This window comes from Liolophura sinensis, chromosome 6, assembly GCF_032854445.1.
Source record: "Liolophura sinensis isolate JHLJ2023 chromosome 6, CUHK_Ljap_v2, whole genome shotgun sequence".
Lineage (NCBI taxonomy): Eukaryota > Metazoa > Mollusca > Polyplacophora > Chitonida > Chitonidae > Liolophura > Liolophura sinensis.
In genome coordinates, this window is record NC_088300.1 from 33,833,001 (window position 1) to 33,856,278 (window position 23,278).

The 23,278-nt window shown below is 39.2% G+C and overlaps 1 protein-coding gene across 1 annotated transcript; it reads left to right on the forward strand.

The window, feature by feature from the left end:
- The first annotated feature begins 387 nt into the window (after positions 1-387).
- On the forward strand, positions 388-23,021 carry LOC135467117 (atrial natriuretic peptide receptor 1-like). The gene is made up of 24 exons (XM_064744878.1): positions 388-594; positions 2,516-2,625; positions 5,299-5,433; positions 6,394-6,618; positions 7,547-7,758; positions 8,601-8,705; positions 9,132-9,264; positions 9,792-9,928; positions 10,478-10,598; positions 11,299-11,383; positions 11,747-11,828; positions 12,475-12,723; positions 13,210-13,314; positions 14,117-14,188; positions 14,555-14,726; positions 15,094-15,258; positions 15,919-16,126; positions 16,997-17,137; positions 17,594-17,717; positions 19,384-19,452; positions 19,746-19,908; positions 20,393-20,503; positions 21,068-21,159; positions 21,618-23,021. The coding sequence occupies exons 1-24, from the start codon at positions 458-460 to the stop codon at positions 22,068-22,070; spliced, it is 3,606 nt and encodes a 1,201-aa protein (XP_064600948.1). The 5' UTR covers positions 388-457; the 3' UTR covers positions 22,071-23,021.
- The last annotated feature ends 257 nt before the right edge of the window (positions 23,022-23,278 follow it).

Consider the following 23,278-nt stretch of genomic DNA (forward strand, 5'->3'; position numbering starts at 1 on the left):
CACGACGGACGGACGCATTGGGGTTTTAACAGCCAGTGGACTGTGAAGTGGGTGACCTATAGGTCCCATAGGTCGTCGAGGGTCGGGGAGAGAGTCATATTCTTACAGCGATAAGACCCGAACCAGGTGACCAGAAGTTTCTGACCAAGAGGAAACTTTCCAGAAACAAACTCCTCACTTATCCGACTATACAGAAAGTGTATGAACCGACATGAGCTATTGCAATGTGATGCAAGATGCTAGTGGATGTTTGACTTTTACAGCCGTGACCCCATGATATACATCAAGTGATCCCATGATGTATATCCGGCGTGACCAAGCAATGTTGACTACTCACAATAAGACACCATAGAAAGACATGTCGACACACAGGAATACTAAAACCCAACCATGGGCTACCAGATTCATCAGTCTTGCTGTGCTTTCTCTACTGTTTTGCTGCCTTCCCGGGTGCCAAATGGCATTGATACACATTGCCTGGATGGCTCCGGAAAAGCGCTACTCGTACTTCAATGCCTCCAGCAGCGCCGGGGCATTAGCATTAGCATTGGAAGATGTCATTGATATGGACATACTACCAGGATACGAATTCAAGTAAGTGCTAAATGATCTCCATGGCCTGAATGGCTGTGAAGTATAAATTTTCCACATTATGTACCTATTATTATTATTTTATAATAATATAGTACATGTAGATATCACAGACGAAGGGTAAGTAGAAGGGGGTCAGTCATTTTATACAGCCATGGTCAAATCACAGGATCTCTCCATACAGCGTCCAGACTGATAAAATGTTTACACCTGATGTGTACACATACCTACCTAACACACATAGATAACGGCATATAGGGGATAATATGCATTGCAGTGATATTCATGTGTACATACGTGTATGTATATGAATATGTTTCCGCCGAAGTCGGTCAGCCCAAGGCAGAATGTAGTTTTCGCTGGTATGGTTGCCAGGTTGAAAATAAGAATGCTTGTGAAATACATCTGGAAGGCGGTTTGTTTCATCGTTAATACCACCAAATACGTGAATACATATAAATGTATTTATTTATGTATTTATGTATTTATTTATTTATTTGATTGGTGTTTTACGCCATACTCAAGAATATATCACTTACTATGAAGGCGCGCAACTAAATATATGGTGGGATGAAACCGGGGGAAACCGAGTTCGGGGGGAACCTACCTGCATCCGCAGGTTGCTGGCAGACCTTCTTACGTACGGCCGGAGAGGAAGCAGCATGCATGAGCTGGACTTGAGCTCATAGCGACGCGTTGGTGAGAGGCTGCTGGGTCATTGCGTCGCGCTGGCACGCTAACCAGTTCGATCACAGAGGCCCCGAATACATTTTGATACCGTAGCTTATGTTTTACATATATTTTCACATGACCTTTTCTCGCTATCACGGATCATCTTCAATTCTGAGTCTCAATTACTGGCATTCTAAAGGTGAACAATGTATACGTACGGCGTAACATTTACTAACAAAAACAAAATATTGTACATTTTTAAACTACCTGGCATGGTTTTCCTTTTGGCTCTATAGGATTACGTTTTTTTTTAGAAATCGTTGGCAATTTTGTGACTTCAGTAAAATATGTGAAGCAGAGGCACTTTACCAAATATATACCATTCTCTTGAGATATCCTGTAAGGTTTTACAGGTAGAGGGATATCCGTCATATATTTTAGAAGATAAGTCTGAATATGATTTATTTATTTATTTGATTGGTGTTTTACGCCATACTCAAGAATATTTCACTTATACGACGGCAGCCAGCATTATGGTGGGAGGAAAACGGGCGGTGCCCGGTGGAAACCCACGACCATCCGCAGGTTGTTGACAGACCTTTCCACCTAGGGCCGAAACGGAAGCCAGCATGAACAGGACTTGAACTCACAGCAAACGCATTGGTGAGAGTCTCCTGGGTCTTTACGCTGCGCTAGCGCGCTAACCAACTGAGCCACGGAGGCCTCCAGTATGAATATGTACGTTGCAATCTCAACAACACATGTAGCTTGCAATCTCATCAACAAGACATGAGACATTCAAAACGATGAACTTTTTATGGGAAAACAAAAACTTATCGTAAATACAACTTCATGCTCTCGCAACTTGTGATATACAGCTAAAACCTTAACTCTGAAGAATTGTAAGAAGTTACATCTCAGTCCACACAGTGTAACATGATCCGCTGTGAGAGCGTCATCAAAGTTCACATGTACATGTGGCGCCCTGAGTTCTAGGTCGGCGCCATAAGGTTAATGTTATTTATCTCCGACATGCAGCTTTATAAGTCTGTGTCTGTCGGTTGCTCTGTCGTTCGCCCAAATTTTGAATATCCTGTGTTTTGACAAGGGGAATTTTCTTAACGAGGGGCCTGAACGCAAACCAACATGGACATTTTGCTGGATGCCTCAAGTATTGCGAGTTTGAGCTTATCTTATCATTCCCTCGTAAGGGCCTAAACATTGTCGTAAAAATCTCGTTTTCGTTTTGCAGCATCACGTGGATAAACTCTGACTGCAGTAGTCAACAGAGTATTGGAAAACTGGTTGATTTATTAAACTCCATGGAGGTAGATTTCATTCTGGGGCCACCATGCACCAATGGTAAGTTCTTAAAGTGAATGAAAAGTTAATTTACAAAGATATGTAAACGTTACTGGAAAGACAACTGAAAAACTTAAACATGATATTTACATGTATATATTTTTTCTCTTGTTATTTTTTTTTGGCATAAAGTTATATCACAACGTCCTGTGAATGCCAAACTCCTGGTTTATTGGTATTTAAAGCGTCAGACGTATACATTTTTTGAACTTCACAATAATACAGTGATATTGAAAGTAGGGAAAAAACTCGGTATAATGTCACTCGCTAACCCACATTTTCAACGTGATTCGTAAACTACCTCATTAAAATTTAAGTATTCTATTGTAGTGTATGAAGTTCTTCAAAAATACTTCTAAGTTTTTAATGTAAATTTTGGTTGTCCTTAAGTTGGTGCCCACTTTTTTACCCACGCTTTGTGTTTATGTACAAAACACTTTTTTTTTCACTTGTATATGTCAATCGATGGATCAAGTCATAGCAGTTATAAATCCGCAGTCACTTTTCAAGTTTACTAAGGTGGTAAGTGAGTAGGATAACCTAAAAAAAATACCGATTTATCTGTTTTTGCCTCGCAAAGTGCGCTAAAACATCCGTGTCTAAATGTGTGTCAGTCCACTGGCAGATTAGATTAAATCATAAAGGACCACATTCATTCGACACTGTGGTTTACACTTCTTAATATCTTTGATATGTACTGAACGTCATATTCAAGAATTGTTCACTTTCATGAAGTTTTTACCGGAGTGACCAGAGTAAACCACTGAGCTTTGGCGAGTTACTGACGAACTTTCTCACGTGTGAGTTCAAATCTGAACGCGATACTGGTTAAAGACAAATGATCTTCAAAAGTAAGACTGCCAAAACGGATACAAGTGTGCTGTTGATTGTAACGACGCGAGCAGTGAAGGCGGGAGTACTTAGACATTCCCCGATAAAAATAAACCCGCATTCCGTGCCTTCCGCTCCTTTTGGGGCAGATGTAAGACGTGGTTTAGTTACACGTAAAGGGCAGGCAAAGCTGGCAAGCACATGGTCCTCATACGTCTACCGTTATTTAATGGATAAAGTATATGCTGCCTGAAGGAATATTTGTATACATCTAACCGTGGAACAAGGTTCTACTCTTGTTAAAAAGACAGCCGTGCATGTGATGGGTCATCTTTAGTGACACCTTATACAAAGCGTATAGCATGGTATTATTGTATTTGTATAAATTAAAGTCATTCACAAAGAGCTGCCGTTTCTGCTCTACTGGAGGAAAGTATACATAATGTTTCACAGCGCAAAGCTTAGTCTCTCGTGTACAATGTTCAAATGTTGAGAAATGATGTAACTAACAATTAAAATCACTATGTGTTGATCAGAAGCATTATGTAAATGTGGGCAAATTGCGTTACCTGGGGAATTGGAGCGTGTTCACAAACATCTCTCATTGTAAGTCATTGTAAATTGTGTGCGCACGAAGCTCTTATGCAATGCGCAAATGTTGACAAATACGATTAGTATCTAGGAGAAGAATTGTGTGTGTTCGAAACTCAGGCGCAATATACCAGTGTTGGCAAATTACATCACCAGGTGAAGTCTTGTGTATCCACGGCGCTGGCATACATTACACAAGTGGTGACAAATGACATCACCAGGTAAAGTCTTGTGTATCCACGGCGCTGGCATGCATTACACAAGTGGTGACAAATGACATCACCAGGTAAAGTCTTGTGTATCCACGGCGCTGGCATGCATTACACAAGTGTTGACAAGTGATTTCACTAGACTACAGTATAGAGAGTAACACAGGAGTAGAGATGAATGTGTCACACTTGCAAATGGTCACTTGTAACCGGTGAATCCGGCATCTTGTTTTTACCTCAGTTAGGGGGTTTATTCTTTACTGTCCATGTAGACGCTTGAATAGAAGCAAATTGCAGAAAGAGTAGAAATGTGTACAAAAATGCACAGTGATGTTAACTGCAGTTTATTAGGCGTCACTAGTCTAGAATTGCTCAGAATGCTGTGCTGTCATCACATTTAACTTACAATAACATTAAAACAATGCACCAAACACCAATCAAAAATGAATAAATTATGTTACTTGGTGAACGTTTGTTTGTCAACAAGGCTTGATTGCAGCGTAAAGATGTTGGCATTTTGACATTACTTCATGGAAAACAACGGTTGTGTCCATTCAATTATAAGTGGTCCTAAATGTCCGCTTACGTTTTTTCGGAAATCATAGCTCGTAGCAAGTTCTTGAATACTTAGCTACGGTAGCTAGATACGGTAGCTAAAATTCGATGGCAACAACCGGATGAGCATAGTTGTAGACCTAGTAAGCTAAATGTTTTTATAACATAGAGTAGCAAGTAGATCTCACTGTATTGTTGAATTTATTTATTTATTTGTTTATTATATTGTAAGTTTTACACCGAACTCAAGAGTATTTCACTTATACGACGGCTGCTAGGATTATGGTGGGAGGAGTCCGGGCGGAACACGGGAAACTCCACGACGATCCGCAGTTTGCTGTTAGATATTCCCTGTATGGTGAAATAGCCTTGGTTTTTGTCCCTTGGTCCCTCAGCGGGACGTTCCTGTGTTCAGCTGAACGTCAAACGACACTTTGGCTTTACATTTTCAACCATTTCAACCATACTTATATCTTTATATTTTCAGCAATGATACCAGTAGCTGAACTGGCAGCTTACCGTAACATTCCTGTGTTCAGTTGGACTTCAAACAGCAAAGAACTGGACGATAAGGAGTCCTTCTCTACCCTCGTCAGAACGTTGCCACCAGTCTCATCACTGGGTAAGACTCATCTCAAGTAGCAAGGGAATATTTGTATACCAATGTACTACAAGTGCTAAGCATTAATTCTTCTTGCAGTGGTTAGTGCATACGATGACTACTTTCATTTTCCTTGGGCTACAGAAATTTTGAAGCGCCTCCTTGATTCGAGGAAAATGTGCCATACATGATTCCATGGAAAAACGTTCTATACAGTTAGAAAAGTGCAATACATCTGTTGGATAGAAAGTCTATATGAGCTATAATTATACAACCAATGCACTACTGCGAATTTCGTCACACTGACATCTTCTGGCCCTAGAACAGTTATTTGATTTGATGTGGGGGGGGGGGGGTGTTTTTTTTTTTTTTTTTTTGTTTGTTTGTTTTTTTGTTTCGTGCAGAGAAGCACAGTAAGACATACAAATTAACACAAGTTAGTTAATAAAGGTATTTTTAGGTGGAGATGTTAATGCTCTTTCTATTGATAGCTACGACATTTTGGTGCTTTCTGTTCCTTTAAAGTCGTAGCTTAAAGAGATACAGAATCGCCTCTGGTTGGCTGATGTGAGAGATAGCTGAATGTCCACGTCCAGCTGAATTTTAGGTATCTCTCATTTATTCAAGTGTGCCCAAGGCTGCAGGGTTTAACCAAGGAAATCCTACCTCCACTGTCAGTCAATCTGCGTCGATTCTTTATCCAAACCTTGCAGCAATGGCATAATTCGAACCTTCTGCCTAGTTGGTCAAGGACTGATTGATTTACTTATTTATTTATTTGATTGGTGTTTTACGCCGTACTCAAGAATATTTCACTTATACGACGGCGGCCAGCATTATGGTGGGAGGAAAGCGGGCAGAACCCGGGGGAAACCCACCACCATCCACAGGTTGCCGACAGACCTTCCCACATACGGCCGGAGAGGACAAGAACTGATTGACCAAGCCACACATATTTTCACTGACCGTTGTTTTCTTCAGGAAGCATGTTTACGATGGTGTTTAAACCGTTCAATTGGACTCGAGCCGTTATGATCTCTACCCATGAATCCCAACAAGCGGACGTAGCCGATTCCATTGAAGCCGTCTTCGAATATTTCTCCAAACTTGGGCTAAAGCTTGTCCGACATTACTCCATTCTTCAGCAAGTGGAGACAGAAAAGAACATACGATCGGTGTATACCACCATAAGACGAGAGGCCAGAAGTATGTAGTATGATTCTTTTATCTTTTTAATTACAATTTTTAACATTTTTACCTGTGGTTTTAATGTCTGTACAGTAGTGTTGTATATTCAGAATAATGGGGTTAAATATACCATGACTATTTTCTTTATATTCAGTTACTATTTTGGTTTGAACTTCACACATTAAATTGGAAATCACTTGATATTGAAGCCTGATGATCAGGCCCTTGTTTCAGTTTGTCACTTCAACACACGTGTAAGGAAAGACAGGAACAAGAGAAAATATTTTAGTTCAATAACATTACTTACCAAATTTTCTCGCCGTGAAATCATCAAATGACAGCAAAACTAGATGGCACAAGAGTAATTATGTGTTCTTTATATGCGGCTTTTTACTTGCTTTCAGAAATGCTGTTATACATGGCTCCTTTTAATACAAAATGTCCAAAATGGATTATTCTACGCTGCCGATTGGTACCCATGCTATAGTTTTATATCCTCAGCTGGGTTTATAACTCAGTCTTTTATTTATGTCCGAGCTGGTAATTTATGATGTGTACAAATTGACGACGTATGTACCTGACATGAGCTAGACTTCGTTCTGTGAAGTATGCCACGACCTGTTGATTGACGGCATTAGATTGACCGAATAATAACCACGCCCATCAAACGTGTTCGCTTGATGCAATATGGTGGCGGCAATAAATATTAAGTTTTACAATTTGCTGATGCAGCATTTTGGCTGACAGTCCAAGCCAGTCAGACTATTCTCATTCACAACGTTGATCGGCCAGTTAAAACAGCCCTTGGCATGACATGTGTCAGTCATGTTCAGTCTCATATACCTATTCATAAGAAATGTTCATGTCCCGCATGCCTTAACATTTACTTGTTAACTCAGTTATGATAACTCAGCAATCAGTTCAGCACCTTTTGGCCTTTTTACAGTTGTGATATTGGTAGTTCCAATCAATGAAATCAGAAAATACATGATCATCGCAGACGACATGGACATGACGGACGGGACATACCAATTCCTGTACACTCAGCAGAAGATCCAGAACGAGGACGATCTGCAAATGCTACAGAGTGAGCATGTCTGGAGGAGATGGGACGGCAAGGATGAGCAGGCCTTTCGGGGATTCCACAATCTACTCCTGGTAAGTAATCCTCACGCTTAATTGGCTGTGTCCTATTAGCCGGATTCAACCTTGCAATTTAATACAACCAACTAAGCACAACTTAAATAGGGTATACCGGAGATTTTTGGTAAAAGGTAATCGAACAACACAAATGGAATTTTGGCTGTTAGCATAGCACAAACAATTACGTTTCACAAAATACCGGTCTCATCTGTGCACGAGTTGCCGTTCAAAATCGACCATTAAGTTTCTAAAACTTTTCAAACCTTCTAATGCTGTTAACGCTATAAATAGATGGTAGAATTCAGATATTTACCGGAAGACAATACTCTGAGCTATTTTTGGCAAATGCAGAAAATTTGATTTCATTAGAGAATGTGGATTTTTGCCGAAAACCTTCTGTATAGCCTCCTTAATTCCACCTTCACACCATGTGATTTGTCATTTCTGCTGGTCGAATTCTAAAAACGGAATGGAAATAGTACAAGTGTATTTCATAAGTCGCGTTCAAATGATACAATTTGTCGAAAAGGCGCATATTCTACTTTCATCTATCGGGCGAAAATGATGACCCTCGGGACAATTTATCTATACATATTCAGAACCAACAGATTAACTAAAAATTAACAGGATCATTCTTTTGTTTTAAGAAAATTTTCTGAAAAGTTTCTGCTTTCGGAGAATGGTTTCCATGGAGTGATTTATTGACTTTATATGCATTTTGAGGTCATGTGACATAAGTTTAATTATGGTAAAAGCATTAGATATGACGGCAGGATGTTTTGAATATAACGGGATAGATCTACATTTTTATTGTGAGTATCGTATATCTTTCACGATAAAGCCATTGTCTCTTGCAGATGGTACTTGGGGGAAGCGAAAGTAACTTCACCGTATTTAAAGAAGATACGTACAAGGCAATATCAAAAGAGCCCTGGAGAACGCTACTTCCTGACCCTTGCCAGGTATGCGAGCATACATTTAATTGTTTTGATTCTTATCCATGTATTTGATAATTTTAGTTTTACAAAGAAAGAAAGATATAAAGTCTGCAAAAACAATTATATTTATTAGAATTTGTCCATGAAGAATGTGTTTATATCTGAATTTATAAGTTTGCGATAATGTAAATATGTATTATGTTAAATAACTACACGCCATCACATTTATTCCAAAGGAACTGTGTGCATTTTTCACACTACCATGCTTTTCTGAAAAGTGACAACGTGCTTGGAAAAAGCCCCACGTGATCATGATTGGTGGTTGTTATTTTTTTCTCTGTTTTGGGAGTTTTCATGTTGCAAACAAGGAGCCTAAGCTTAAACATATGTAACCAGTGATGCCTTTGCTGGCCATAAACCCTGCATGTTTTGTTGTACCAATATTTGTAGCCGGACGAGTACTCCCCCTTTCTATATGACGCCGTCATGTTGTTCGCGCTGGTTTGTAATCGAACTCTCCAGATTGGGAGGAAAATATCGGGAGAAAGTATAAAGGAACTGGCCTACCTAACTTATTTTGAAGGTAGGAATCACTATATTGTGCTCAGCAGATTTGTTTCTTTCAAACACCTTATGGCGGGCTTATATACTTTCAGGTACGTGGCTAGCGCAGCGTAATGACCCAGGAGCCTCTCACCAATGCGGTCGTTATGAGTTCAAAATCAACTCATGCGGGCCTCCTCTACGGCCCTACGTGGGAAGGCCTGTCGGCGTCCTGCAGATGGTGGTGGGTTTCCCCCGGGCTGTGTCCGGTTTCCTCCCACCATAATGCTGGCCGCCCACGTATAAGTGAAATATCCTTGAGTACGGCGTAAAAACATCAATCAAATTAAATAAATAAATCATTGCATTTCAGTCTAATAAGATATAAGTCAAATTACTTTCTTGCTCCTACTTGATAGACTTGATAGAAGTGGCTTTAAGCCATATTCATTCATTCATTCATGCATTGATTCATTCGTTCATTAACATGACCCTCACCATATACAAGCCCCACATGATCTTACCAATCTCGTTTTCAGAAGATTTTTGTGTGTTATTCACCTGTAGGAAAAACGGGTCAAGTCATTCTATCTCCTGCCGCTGATCGACAGCCGACATTTTGGATATTTGACCTCAATTCACAAGGCCATTTTAATTTGGTAATCTCAATAGACAACGTTGTGAAGAATGGGACGACAGAAATGGTAGGTTTGGACGAGTCCTATATACGGATTTATGATTTTTCCTGGAAATTCACTGCTTTTTTGAGTAATCGCAGTATCAAATCGCGGTTTCAAATCAAACCTTCTTTCATCCAGACATGTTCATTGTCTGCATCCAACTAGCGGATAGCCCATGAACCCATCTCGATTAAGCAACAAGTAAGTTGCAAAATGCTCTACACGATGACATATAGAATTTTTATGATAGGGTTTGATTCTAATTATATATATATATATATATATATATATATATATATATATATATATATATATATATATATATATATATATATATATATATATATATATATATATGTGATCTGTTAAATTTTGCAGCTAAATTTTGATAATTTCTAGTCAATTCGGTCTGCAGCAACCTGTGGATGTTCATGAGTTTCCCTGGGCTCTGTCCGTTTTTCTCCCACCATAATGCTGACCACCGCCTGTAAGTGAAATAGTATTAAGCGCGGCATAAACTACCAATCAGATATATAAATAAATCTGTTCAATTCATGAATCTCCATTCACTAGGAACCCAATATCCGCGGAGAGATTTTATGGGGTGACGGTACCGTCTATAGCAAGGACAACAAACATGTTCCATCTGATATACCCGTATGTGGTTTTGAGGACGAGTTGTGTCACATGACTAGTGAGTTCTTACATTGCTACTCCTTACATCGCATGCGTCACTGCCATCACTAGTAAATTTTCGTACAGAAATCTTGAACAAACCGAGGTCACTGGGGTCTCGGTGATGAGGCAGGAAATGATGGCAGAAAACACAAACAATCCGTCACAACCTTTGTCTCTAACAATACTTTAGAAACATGTATTGTCTTTAACTAGAGTATGTACAACATGATTCTAATCAAAACCTGAAACAATTTTGATAATGATTGCTGATTAAATAGTTCCGCAGGAAGACACACGTGGAGAGAATAAGCCTAAGTAAACCTACGTGCATCTCACAGGCTCCAATGGTCCAGCTTGTCTACTGGTAATAGTGATGTAGAGCGAAAGGTAGACAGCGACGCATGCGCTGTAAGGGATATGATACTGTAGTAAGTGAATGTTTATGTTTGCGTGTTTGTTAAATCTCCTTGGATTTCTGTCTGGCAATTTATGGCACATGTCCTATACAGAGTGAAACCACGATATCAGTTTGCCTTTATGGTGCTACAACTACAATATAGCGCAAAAAACTTCATTGATAAATGTACCCATATCGTGATGCATAGCTTGTAACTGTGAATAATAAAAATATTGCATTTGCAAACTTAGTTAAATTGGAAATAGTTTTTTTATAAAATCCAAATTCTTAATCTCCAGCAATATGTTCTGAATTACAGGTGACCACATTATTGAAACGGTCGTTCCGGGGGTCATCGGGGGAACATTCGCCATATTTGCAGTTCTAGGTTTTGTTATTTGGAGGTCAGTCATCTAATGAATGCAAACTACATGCATGTATTTCTACCAAACCACACCTGAATAATTAAGTAAAATCAAGTTACGAAAAGGAACTTTCCTCTATAAGACTGCTTAACAATCTATTAAATTGTTATTGGCGCAATTTGCCAAGGCAATAGGTTTTTTCTGTGTGTTAATATAATTCAGAAGTGTGTGTCAAAGTTCAAGTTATTTGAAGAGGTAAAATATAAAATAACGGCCCCTGAATTGTAGTTTGATGTTCCACGTTTTACTGGACACGGCGTATGTCTTTGCGAAATAAGAACGTGCACAAGATAATGAGTTTCATAATGAGTGATCATGCTTATATACTGTCCTTCATCACAGGCGGATAAAATACGAAAGAGAACTGGGAAACATGATCTGGAAGGTTCCTTATTCAGAGCTCCGAACGAGTAACACTCGCCAGGTACTTTTATTCTTTTAGTTTGCATGTTTGTTTATTTCTCCGTAGCTAGAGACACCAAAATCAAAGTATAAATAAATAAGACACTTTTGGTGTCACTGATTAAGTTGCTGAATACCCAAATAATCATCTTCTAAACCAAATAACCGTTTTCAAAACCTTGCAGACATCTCCCTAACCGAATAAGTGCCTCTAAAGCCAATCATAGCGGAAGGTGGGCTTTGGTTTGGCAGATGTTTATTTGGATTACATATGTCATTTGTTTGCGTTTTTTGTGTGTGTTTTTTTCTCTTTATTTTCAGTCTACGAAATGATTATTTGGTTTAGGAGATCGTTAATTCAGTTGGGAGATAGGTGTATATCTGGCGATGATCACCTTCCATAGATTTCACCAGTTACCATCCTAATTTTGAGAAATTTTCTTCATTGTTATAAATGTTAGCATTTAAAGTTAACTCGAAAATGTTAGAGGTTAGGATTTGTTTTATATTTTTGGTACTGCCGCTGACAGACAACCGTTACTTACCATTCTAAGAGAGAGAGATTCCGTCAGAACAGAACTTACACCATATAATCAAACTGACACACTAAGGATTTATCGTGAGTTACCAAATAATGTGGCAATAACCCAATCGTTAATCTTGACCAGGACTCCTCGTTTACACGGATGGGATCTCTGCGGAGTGTTATCAGTATGAGTAGTCACAACCTGTCCCCGGAGAAACACTTCAGCCCTATCGTGGAAATGTCCGTGCAGAGTGTTTGTGGGCTAGGCAGCCTGGGTGCGGTACATCAGTACATCCCAGTGGCTTATCTCAGAGGCAACTTAGTAGCCATCAAGAAAGTACATAAACAGAAGATCCGGGTGGATAGGCAGCTTCAGATGGAAATGAAACAGGTATGTACTGTAGCAGATGCTTTAATTAAAACGTTGTATTCGTGCATCCTTGCAGGAGGTATGTAACTCTTGCTTTAATCAGTTAGATCATTGCTGTCGTCACAACATACGATTGGGAAGATCATCAGGTTTCAAGTTCAAATCCACCTCTCGCAGGAGGTTTGTCAAGTACTTGACAAATGGGCGTAGTTTACTCCAGGCGCTATGGTTTCCTTCAGCCACTTGCCTAGCTCCTGTTGTTTAAGTGAGAAATTATGGCGGAGAATTTGGCTTTTTTAGACGCATTTTTCATTCTTTATATTCATGCATCGGTTACAGGCACTTGGGTTCAGGACGGCATGCGTGCAACGAGTAACAAAAATATTTGCAAGGTACGCTTGTCTCATCCTCATCGCGGTGATAATAATATCGCGATAATTTAAGCCTAATACATCCACATTACCGTGTATTATCACCCATGAACACATCATTTACTGTACATTTCAGATGCTGGAGATGAAACATGGAAATCTGACCACATTTGTCGGAGCTTGTGTAGAATCACCGTTCATCTGTTGTTTGTGGGAATATTGCAAAAAAGGCAGTTTACAGGTGAAACTTACCTCCCTTTATTTGTGACTGAACGACAGAGCGTATATGCCGTAAATTCGTTCTCAATACGGCTGCCTTACATGTACAAGCATACGGAACCCACTTACAAATATTTCCATGTTATCCAAGACGGAATCTAACGTTACCTACAGGTGTGATGGAAAACAACGTGAGCCTTGACTCGCTTACCTTTAACACCTGAACATTAGACTAGTTTACAATAATTACTTGACACATAGGTTTCCATCTTAATATGTATGTGGTCTGCCAGCAACCTGCGGATGGTCGTGGGTTTCCCCCGGGCTGTGCCCGGTTTCCACCCACCATAATGCTGGCCGCCGTCGTATAAGTGAAATATTCTTGAGTACGGCGTAAAACACCAATCAAAAAAAAAAAAAAAAAAAAAATAATATGTATGTAATTCAAGTAACAGTAGCATCATGATTAGGGATTACTGATTCTAGACATACCTCACACACTCTATTGCCGTATCGACCTCAGAACCAGGCAGCAAATCGCCACATATATATCAGCCTCAGGCGTTTGTTGAACTAATATCCGTTGGAAAATACAGGTAGCTAGTAATCGAGCCGTTGTCGTCTTTTGGTTGGAATATTGGGTTGAAAAATGTCGCTCCACTGCATAGCCGACTGGGAAATGTTCGATGTATGTTATATGTCCTAGAGATTGAGAGACATGCGTCTTCGGCTTGAATGCATACGCAGCGACTACGCAAGATCACCAGAGAGGCATTTATTTTTAGTTTTGCGTTTTCATCAGTAGTGTCTCTTGAAATTTACAGGATGTCATACAGAATGAGGATATTAAGCTGGATCTGATGTTCAAGTTATCCATAGCTGCTGATATTTGCAAGGTATGTCCAGGGATCCTTGATAGTCACGTAACCTAACGTGACAGGTTCCGCAGGCAGCAATGCTGGCAAACTGATTCTTCAATACTTGTAAAGCTAAAGAGTATGTTAAATCAGGAACTGTCTCTTGGGAATAGTACGTCCGGAAAACGGACTGAAAAAAATAACTTTGCGATGAATGGATCCTGGGCTAAAATGAATCTTTCCGCGAAAAACTCATTTCAGTGTCGCATTATACGAAATCAGCGAATCATTGGTTTTCAAGGAAAAAAGCATGAAAACAAAACGAGTTTCGAAACACTCATGTGTCGTGCGTGATGGCCTTGTGTTGTTACACTTAAGAAATCTATTACACTACCTGTTTTGTAGGGATTAGAATACATCCATAAAAGTCCCCTGGTAATCCATGGAAATTTGAAGAGCTCAAACTGCGTGATTGATAGCAGATGGACATGCAAATTGACTGATTTCGGTCTTACCACCTTCAAAAAGGGCGAGGAGCAGGATCCTGAAAGGTGTGGGGAGCACGCGCGGTACGCGGGTGAGTAATGAAGTTACAGTGACTTTCACAAATATTTCCCAGCATGCATTTTCGTAAAATATAACCGAAAGATGAATTCAGTATAGATTTCGTGTTGTACAAACCAACCACTTTTCACGCGTGAATGTTCCTTTTTTTTTACTAACTAGCGGCGATGAAACCCCATATAGACATCATTTGAATGTCAATGCCTCTACAGCGGTGGTGTCGAATCACTATTGCTATTTTTATTGAGTATGCTCAGGTTTATTGTTACGTTTTTGCAGTCTTATTGTTAGCTAATTAGTCTGACTGTTACATGCAGACTGTGAATAAATCATGTTGGTGTGCTATAGAATCATTTTACGTATGATACTTTTCTCGCCAGCTCATTACTGGACAGCACCAGAAGTGTTACGGGCCTTGTACTGCTCGAAGTCTAAGATTGTGCAACGCACTCAAGAAGCGGACATTTACAGCTTTGCCATCATCGCCAAGGAACTCATTTGCAGGAACGACCCGTTTGCAGAAGAATCTCACTTGTCACCTAAAGGTACTGCTGGTATATAACCTCCCCTCATCCTCTCACTTGTGGCATTTTGGTGTCCGTGACCGATAAGATATGAGACGTATAATGTCAGATAGTACAAATGACCTCTGAAACACGGTACTACACGCAAGTAAGCAATTAGGCCTGGTTGTCAGTTGACCTTCATGTCAGATATTAGAATTCCATCTGCCTTCTGGGATGAAGTTAGATATTTCCAATACTAAGGTTTGTGCAAAGCCTCTCAACTACAAATGCAAGGTTAGGGTTAATGTTATGGTTAGCGTTAGTTCCGCAAGTGCCATTTCCTGTCATTGTGCACTGCAGTTTTACGCTAAGGTACTAAGGTACATTCTGCCTGAACTGGGCCTTTCTAATCCCCACTCCTGTTCACTTGCCCTGCTTTTAAGAAATATAGAGTGCCAGTACATTCTAAGGCTACCCTATTTTCATCGCACTGTGATTTGATTTATTTTTTTATTTATTGGTTTATTTAATTATTTGATTTTTGTCACTTATACGATTGGTGTCAATTTATCTTCACCATATTGGTGATTAAAACTCTCTAAGGGATTTACGCTTCATATATTTAAGCATTAAGTCACAATCTATCTTAGACAGGTCTCACACGTTTCAAGAAGCATACTTTTTCCCAATATTTTATAGAAATTGTGAAGAAGCTTATGCAGCCCGAATTTGGAGTCCCGTTTCGACCACATATAAGTGATGACATTGAACTTAATGACAACAACAACGGTCAGGGAAACTCCCGTGTGGTCGTAGAGGTCATCAGAATGTGCTGGTCAGAAGAACCTGCTGACAGGCTCACCATGAAAGCGGTCATCAGGAAAATGAATAAATATAATCCCTACAAGTGAGTCTAACTTCACTTTTGGTTGCTCCAACGTTCGCACACACCACCACCAAATCGGACTGGATGTGAAATCATAGCTAACTGTAACCACTTTCAACATTTGATGATATATGTTAGCGTTTGGTTCAGTAATTTTGCATCAGGACATTGGAAGGATCAAACAACAGTTTTTGTATAGTTTTCGGTATGTTGTGTAGTCCACAAATACACATCTTGAGGCAGACTAATATATGACACTTGCTTATTTGTTCAACAATAGCACCTATATATTTCCTGAGATACTTACCCCGCTCAAAGAAAAGGCAATTGTCTTTTTAAAGATATATGATAAATTTGCTCATTTCCTTCCCTTCGTCCCAATCTGGTAAACTGCGTTTCACTTGTGGCGAACGCTATAATTACTTCCATATTATTCAATGACGACCAAACAGCTTTGTATTCAGACCTTTTTATGTCGTGTTATTATCACACGATTATTAAAATTAAGTTTCCATAGTCGACTTAATTCTCAATAGGGGATTTCCGCGTAGTAAGAAAGTATTATTTATGATTGCTCAACGTGATTTATGGCAAGTATAATTATCTGTAAAAAAAATATAGATGTAAAAAACATTCTTGGTTTTGGAAAGTGAACTTTCTAGGGTCTTGAGTTCCAGTGCGTTACAGTTCGGTTGCTCCATGAAGTGTCGTCAGTCATTAACAAACATGTTATTGAAGAAGGCGCTAGTTTGTTATGTCCTTGACTGAACACAAAGCCCACAATTTTGTTGGGACAAAAATCAATACTGGGACAAAGTGCGAATTTTACATTGACCGTGGTGTTTTTTGTTCTTTTTTTTTTCTCATATGTCTTTGGACTCATCTCACTAGAAAGACGAATGTTTTGGATAACATGATTAACTTAATGGAGAAATACTCAAATCATCTTGAAGAGCTGGTGAATGAAAGGACCGGACAGTTGGAGGAAGAAAAGAAAAAGACAGACGACCTTCTGTACAGGATGCTACCAAGGTAACCAGGAAGTGATGTGATTATTGGAGAATTTATGTTTACCAACCTACCTTTGTGTTTCTGACAATGGTCATTGTATTCCGTTGTTTTAAATCTGCTTCCGAAGTGGAACATCGGACGTGGATTTAGCCTTATATTAATGAATGATTTCATAACATTACATTACATTTGCCACTAGAAAAATGAGATAACAAATAATGTAGCACGTATGGGTGGAAAATTAGCTTGGCCATAACAAAATAATAGCAAAACATTGACCTTCATCAATGTTCTTCTAGGTAAAAATTTTATCTGGAAAAGTATTTATTTACAAGTACAAGGACAAACATCTGACAGTTTAGTTTGTATTACAAATCGTCCAAATTAACATGACAAAAAAGTAACATGACAAATCATCTTCACACAGCTGGTATGAACCGAAGTATACATCCAAAAGTTTCTTTTTATTATTTTCAGATCGGTTGCTGAAAATTTAAAACTGGGGAAATCGGTTGAAGCTGAACTTTTCGAGGCAGTAACAATTTACTTCTCTGACATCGTTGGGTTTACGAAGCTAGCAGGTGAAAGCACGCCGATGCAGGTAAAAGTTATCAATACGTCTTTAAAAGACTATTCCAACGTGATTTCCACTGTAGTCTCGCAAAAGCTTTCTAGGCCTACTGCCTCGCATGATCTGGCGTTCTTGCAACCCATATTGAAATAAAGTACCAATAATGAAATATTTGTTTCAATACGCATTACACTCGTAACGCTCAACAGAGGTCATTTGTTTCAGTAAGAGCTGTAACATGGCGTCCAGCAGGTAATCTTGTAATATGACAGGGAAAAGTTTAAAAAGCACACATTAACGGTATGTGAGAAAATCAGCCAAAACCTGCGTATGATAGTGGGTTTCCCCCGCGTTCTATCTGGTTTCCTCCGACCGGTAAGAGAAATACTCTTGAGTATGGCATGGTGTTCCAAGTGAACCCGTCACACACATAACGTGGATGAACTCCATTTAGAATTGTGACATAACCGGTACACCAATGATAATCCACTTTACTTCCTCGTGTTGAACCATATTGGTATAAGTACTTGAAACCTTTGAACAGATCTGTCATACCAGAGTATGAACTGGACGTCAGGTTTGGAGACATGTACGTGGATCAACTCTTACCTCATCGTTCTTCTTTAGTCTTGGACATATTATTGATGTTGTGAAATATAACCTGTCTGACTTGAATCTAGGTCAACCACAAATCTGAGAGTCAAAAGTTTTCAAACACGTGATCTGGAGAAAACCAAACGGCAGTGATTATTGTCGCATAGACTGTTAATACTAAGAATGCTCCATGATAGGGGAATTTCGCGGCAGAGCGCTTTTTTTTTCATGAAGGTAAAAACAGCCCTACTATATCATGTCACCTTCAAAAATGCTGCTTTTGTTAAAATAATTTATCTATCACTTTTCCCCTCTCGCCCTTTACTGGACACACAAGTGGACAAGAAGTTCTTTAGCTAAGCTCCTTGGTTTTCTCCAGCGTTCGTCTTCGCTAAATAACTTTTTGTAAAACGTTTTCCAGACATTCATGTTGTAGTGAATGTAATCAAAAGTAGCTACCTGCCATTTCCAGTAGTTTACATGGTACGTGATGACTTCATTAACTTTCGCGTTGAAAGCGTCCGCTTCGGGAGCGGTAGATGAAGGGGATAGAGCAACGACTGGTTGACCCGTATCAGTATAATGGCTCGGGCGGGGCGCCTTATTTGCCTTAGGCGTCTCAGTGAAGCAGCACTACATAAAAAAGCGATAGAAATCCGCCCTGCAACAAGGAGGCACATTATATGGACTAAGGATTCTTTCGTCGTCATATGACTGAAAAATTGTTAAGTACAACGTTAAACCCCAAGCACTCACTCACTCACTCACTCACTCACTCACTCACTCACTCACTCACTCACTCACTCACTCACTCACTCACTCCCCGTTGAAAGTTCGAACTCCTATTAACCCTATTAACATGGCGTTTGACTTCGACTGCATCATAAAACTACTCAAATTCTTATGTCAATATATTTATTTTTGTCTAATTATGGTATTACAGAAGCCTTGAGCAATGACTACATATCCCCATGTCATCCACTGGCCAGTTCTGTCATATGATACACTGACTGCATATAAACCAATGCACTGCAAAATGATTCCTACCTGTGCATGCACCTTTCTGTCTTGTATTATACTTGAAATGACTTTGTGTCCATAGGTCGTTGACTTTCTGAATGCTCTGTACACCCTGTTTGACGACACCATCAGTGGATATGATATTTACAAGGTAAGAATGAAAGCCTGAGTGAAATTGTAGAAATGCGTATAAGTTGACGTCTTTAATAATTTTGCTAGGAATTTATTTGAAATGTAATATTATAATAATGGAAAAAATGCTAAGAGTTTGGAACAAAGTCATCTGATAATAAAATGTCACTAAAAACTTTATTAAAATAAAATCCATTTGAATTAACCTTTCATAAATGTTAAATGACATTCAAATATACGTTTAGTAAAATATTAACCGTGGCTAAAATACATAAGATTATTGATTAACCGAGATATTTTCTTTTCTTCTAGGTGGAAACAATTGGAGACGCATACATGATTGTTAGTGGACTCCCAGTTCCAAATGGAAATAAACATATTACGGAAATTGCCGATGTGTCTTTGGACATTCTGAGCAAAGTCGTAGATTTCAGAATTCCCCATGACAAAGACCGTAGACTTCAAATACGAATAGGTATGAAACATCTCCTCATATAAGCCTGCTATGACATGCCAAAGTTCAGTCATCTTTTCCAAACACCACATGACGGTGATGTAGACCACAAGCCAATCCCTTAGGTTAACATAACAATTAGATTGGGGGTAAAACATTTGCAATGTTTCATTTTGGGACATACTTTGGCGCTTAGGTACTGTACCTATATAAATTACTTTTAGACCAATTTGCCCTAAGAAAAAGACTTCGTGGACATAGAATTAACTGCTGTTAATTACAAATATCCCTGTAAATTAATAAAATCTTATTGATATATGCACGTTATTAAAAGGAAAGAAACATTTAATACCAGAAAACCAATTATTCCTTCACCTTAGTGGTTTCAGAAATATTCTGTAAAAAGCCAATGGAAAAGGGTAAGGAAAGTAAATTAACAAAGAAACGGTGAGGAATAAAATGGTATGTTTCTGTTGACGTGTTGTTGAACGGTTTTTCCCAACAGGTATTCACTCTGGGTCTGTGGTAGCGGGAGTTGTTGGTCAAACCATGCCGCGGTACTGCCTGTTTGGAGATACTGTGAACACAGCATCGAGAATGGAATCAACGGGCGCCCGTATGTCACAGGCATATGCCATACTCACTCTAACTGTACAGTCTAATTCCTTACTGTTCAATAACAGAAATGGTTTTTGGGGTGAAGTGGGAAATCAAATTCTTCAAATTAAAATGATTGTACAACCTTTAGAATCAACTCATTGGTTAAGGCTACATGCTTGGCCGGTTTCACATTTCCTAAGGCAATCTGTCAAACGTCAGTTCGTGGGGTTGTTCAGAGAGAGAGTGGGGAGCGGTAATGAGCAAAGCAGTGTAGCTATTTCAGACTGATGAATATATCTTTGTGTACTTTCTTTCCATTTTTACGCTTCTACATCAACTTTATTATGATAAGAACCGGGTCAATATGATTGCTCCTGGTTAATGGACACACAATTTCCTGCCTAAACCCCAGAGTTGTGTTTCATTGTGACTGGTCAGTTTTTAATCTGTTGGAACTACTTTTCATCACAGCTCAGATCAAAATACCGGTTTTCTATCGTTGAACAGTGATGCCTGTTTTAACTCCTAGTGATGTTTATCTTTTTCCAAATATACAATATCTCATCTTTTAATACTTTAGCCATGCATATCCACTTGAGCCCCAACTTTCACGCATCCCTTTCTGCATATGGAGATTATAGGACAAAACAGCGGGGTCAGGTTCAAATCAAGGTCAGTTTTCCAAAAAAAAAAACATATTTAATTATTAGAAACTCATTTATGTGATAATTTAAGGTATACTAGAAAAAAGTTCGCTTACAGGACAACAGTCGTACAGGCGAGGAAAACGGGGAGCCCGGCGTAAACCTCTCCCTTTGTCCTGGCGTCTCTCTCAGAAACCTTACCTGATTTAAATCTTCGGCTGTATCAGCAACAGCAGGATTCGAACCCAAAACCTTTTAGATTGATATTTACTGTAAAGTGTGCAAAAGTATATACGTAATTTTGTTCCGGAACAGAGGTAGTTTTACTGTAACCGTTTTGCATGAATATAACTTATGTGCGCAGCCAAGGGAAACCCCTGCCTACCGGTCTGTTGTATTACCTCTTTACAGAACAAAGTGACCTATATATATTAACCGTGCGTCATCATATTATGCTAACGTCATTTTGACGTCTTGTTTTTACAGGGTAAGGGCCAAATGACGACATACTGGTTGTTAGGGAAAAAAGGGTTCAAGGGCCACCTCCCGATGTCATCGGAGCCAGTCATAAACAGTGACGCGAAAAATGATCCGCCTCACGTGACAGTTACCAGTTGTGACGCCATGGACTATCCGTTGCCAAAACTCGCTTCTTCAGCAAAACCAAAGACGTTTGACCCACCCACTGGAATGCCAACCACAAAGGGTATCGGGTGCAATTCAGGAAATCCCTTGGCAGACCTTAATGATCCTTATACGTCAACAGCAGAACCGCCGCCGGTGGAAAGCACAGAACGATATTTCGACGTTAAATTGGGTAGCGCCATAAACACAGTTAACCCATATCCACAGTCTCACGATATTCAAATGGAAGCTGAAGTATTAGACTCAGACCACTCCCGTAAACGTGGTATTGTTATCTCCAGCACAAAGCTTTAGCGACCATGACAAATGGCTATTCGTTGTTCGCCAGACAACCCTCTCATGTGTCACTGGGCAAGAGGAAACAGGGCTGGGCAGAGTTAACACATACAGTTCACCCTGTAAGCCGACTAATCCTCCCTGAACAAGGAAATGGAACAGGTGCACTTTCTTTTCATTTCTTAAACGGTAAATTGATGGCGGGGCCTATTTACCAATACGATCGCAGCTCATGTGGCTTCCCCTCCTTCTATGGAAGGCCTGCTAACAACCTGTGTATGATCTGATATCAAGTACGATGAAATACTCCCTGTGACTGTAAACACTAACATTCCAAAATTTGTGACATGTTTTAGGTGAAACGCAACCTTGCTCCCTAATACGGCCTACTGTGATTCATTTTTGGAAATCGTTCGTCTCTCACTTTCCTAATTTCTCACTTTGCTAATGTTACTTGCTGGATGCTCAATGGTCTTCTCTAGCACCCGTGACTGCAGGCAGCCCGGTGTTTGTCTTATCATGCACGAACAAGATTGTTTCTTTGCTTGCAACATGCTGATCCAATGTTGTGTACCACTTCTTTATGGGGGTTTTTCTGAAATATTGTGTTGTTTCCCATACGATTAAAGAACACCAATTTTATCAATAGTTAAAGGTAAAGGCAGAAAAACTTCAAAACTTTTTAAAAAATCTAAAAGTTTCGGTGATGATGACTTCCTTTCTTGTGACCCTTTTCTTTAAACTTAGGACTACAAGAGGCTTTGTAAGTTTCACATTATGGTATTAGTTTAATTATTTACTTAATTGTTGTGTAACTCAATACTCAAATATGTTATTAGTATTTCTGTTTAAGTAAAACGTAAAGCAATACCGGTGTAAAAAGTTTTGCAGATATTGAGTATTTCTTTTTTTCACTTCTTAATTTATGTGACCTATTAAGAGTATTCGAGTATATTTCATTTGTGTAGTGTGGACAATTGATCTGCACTCCATATGCCTGTTGACGCAGCGTGCAGGTATCATAGAGAATGCATCAGTATTTAGTAAGATGTATTTAGTATATATTTCTCAGTATATGCTTGTGCGTGCAGTTTCTTGAACGCTGTAGCTGTACACTCTGTGAATTGATAAAGATAATAATTTATTAAACTATCTGTAATACATAATCGGATTACTTATATCATATTTTATATGTATTCCTACGTTTTTCATCTACGATAAATATG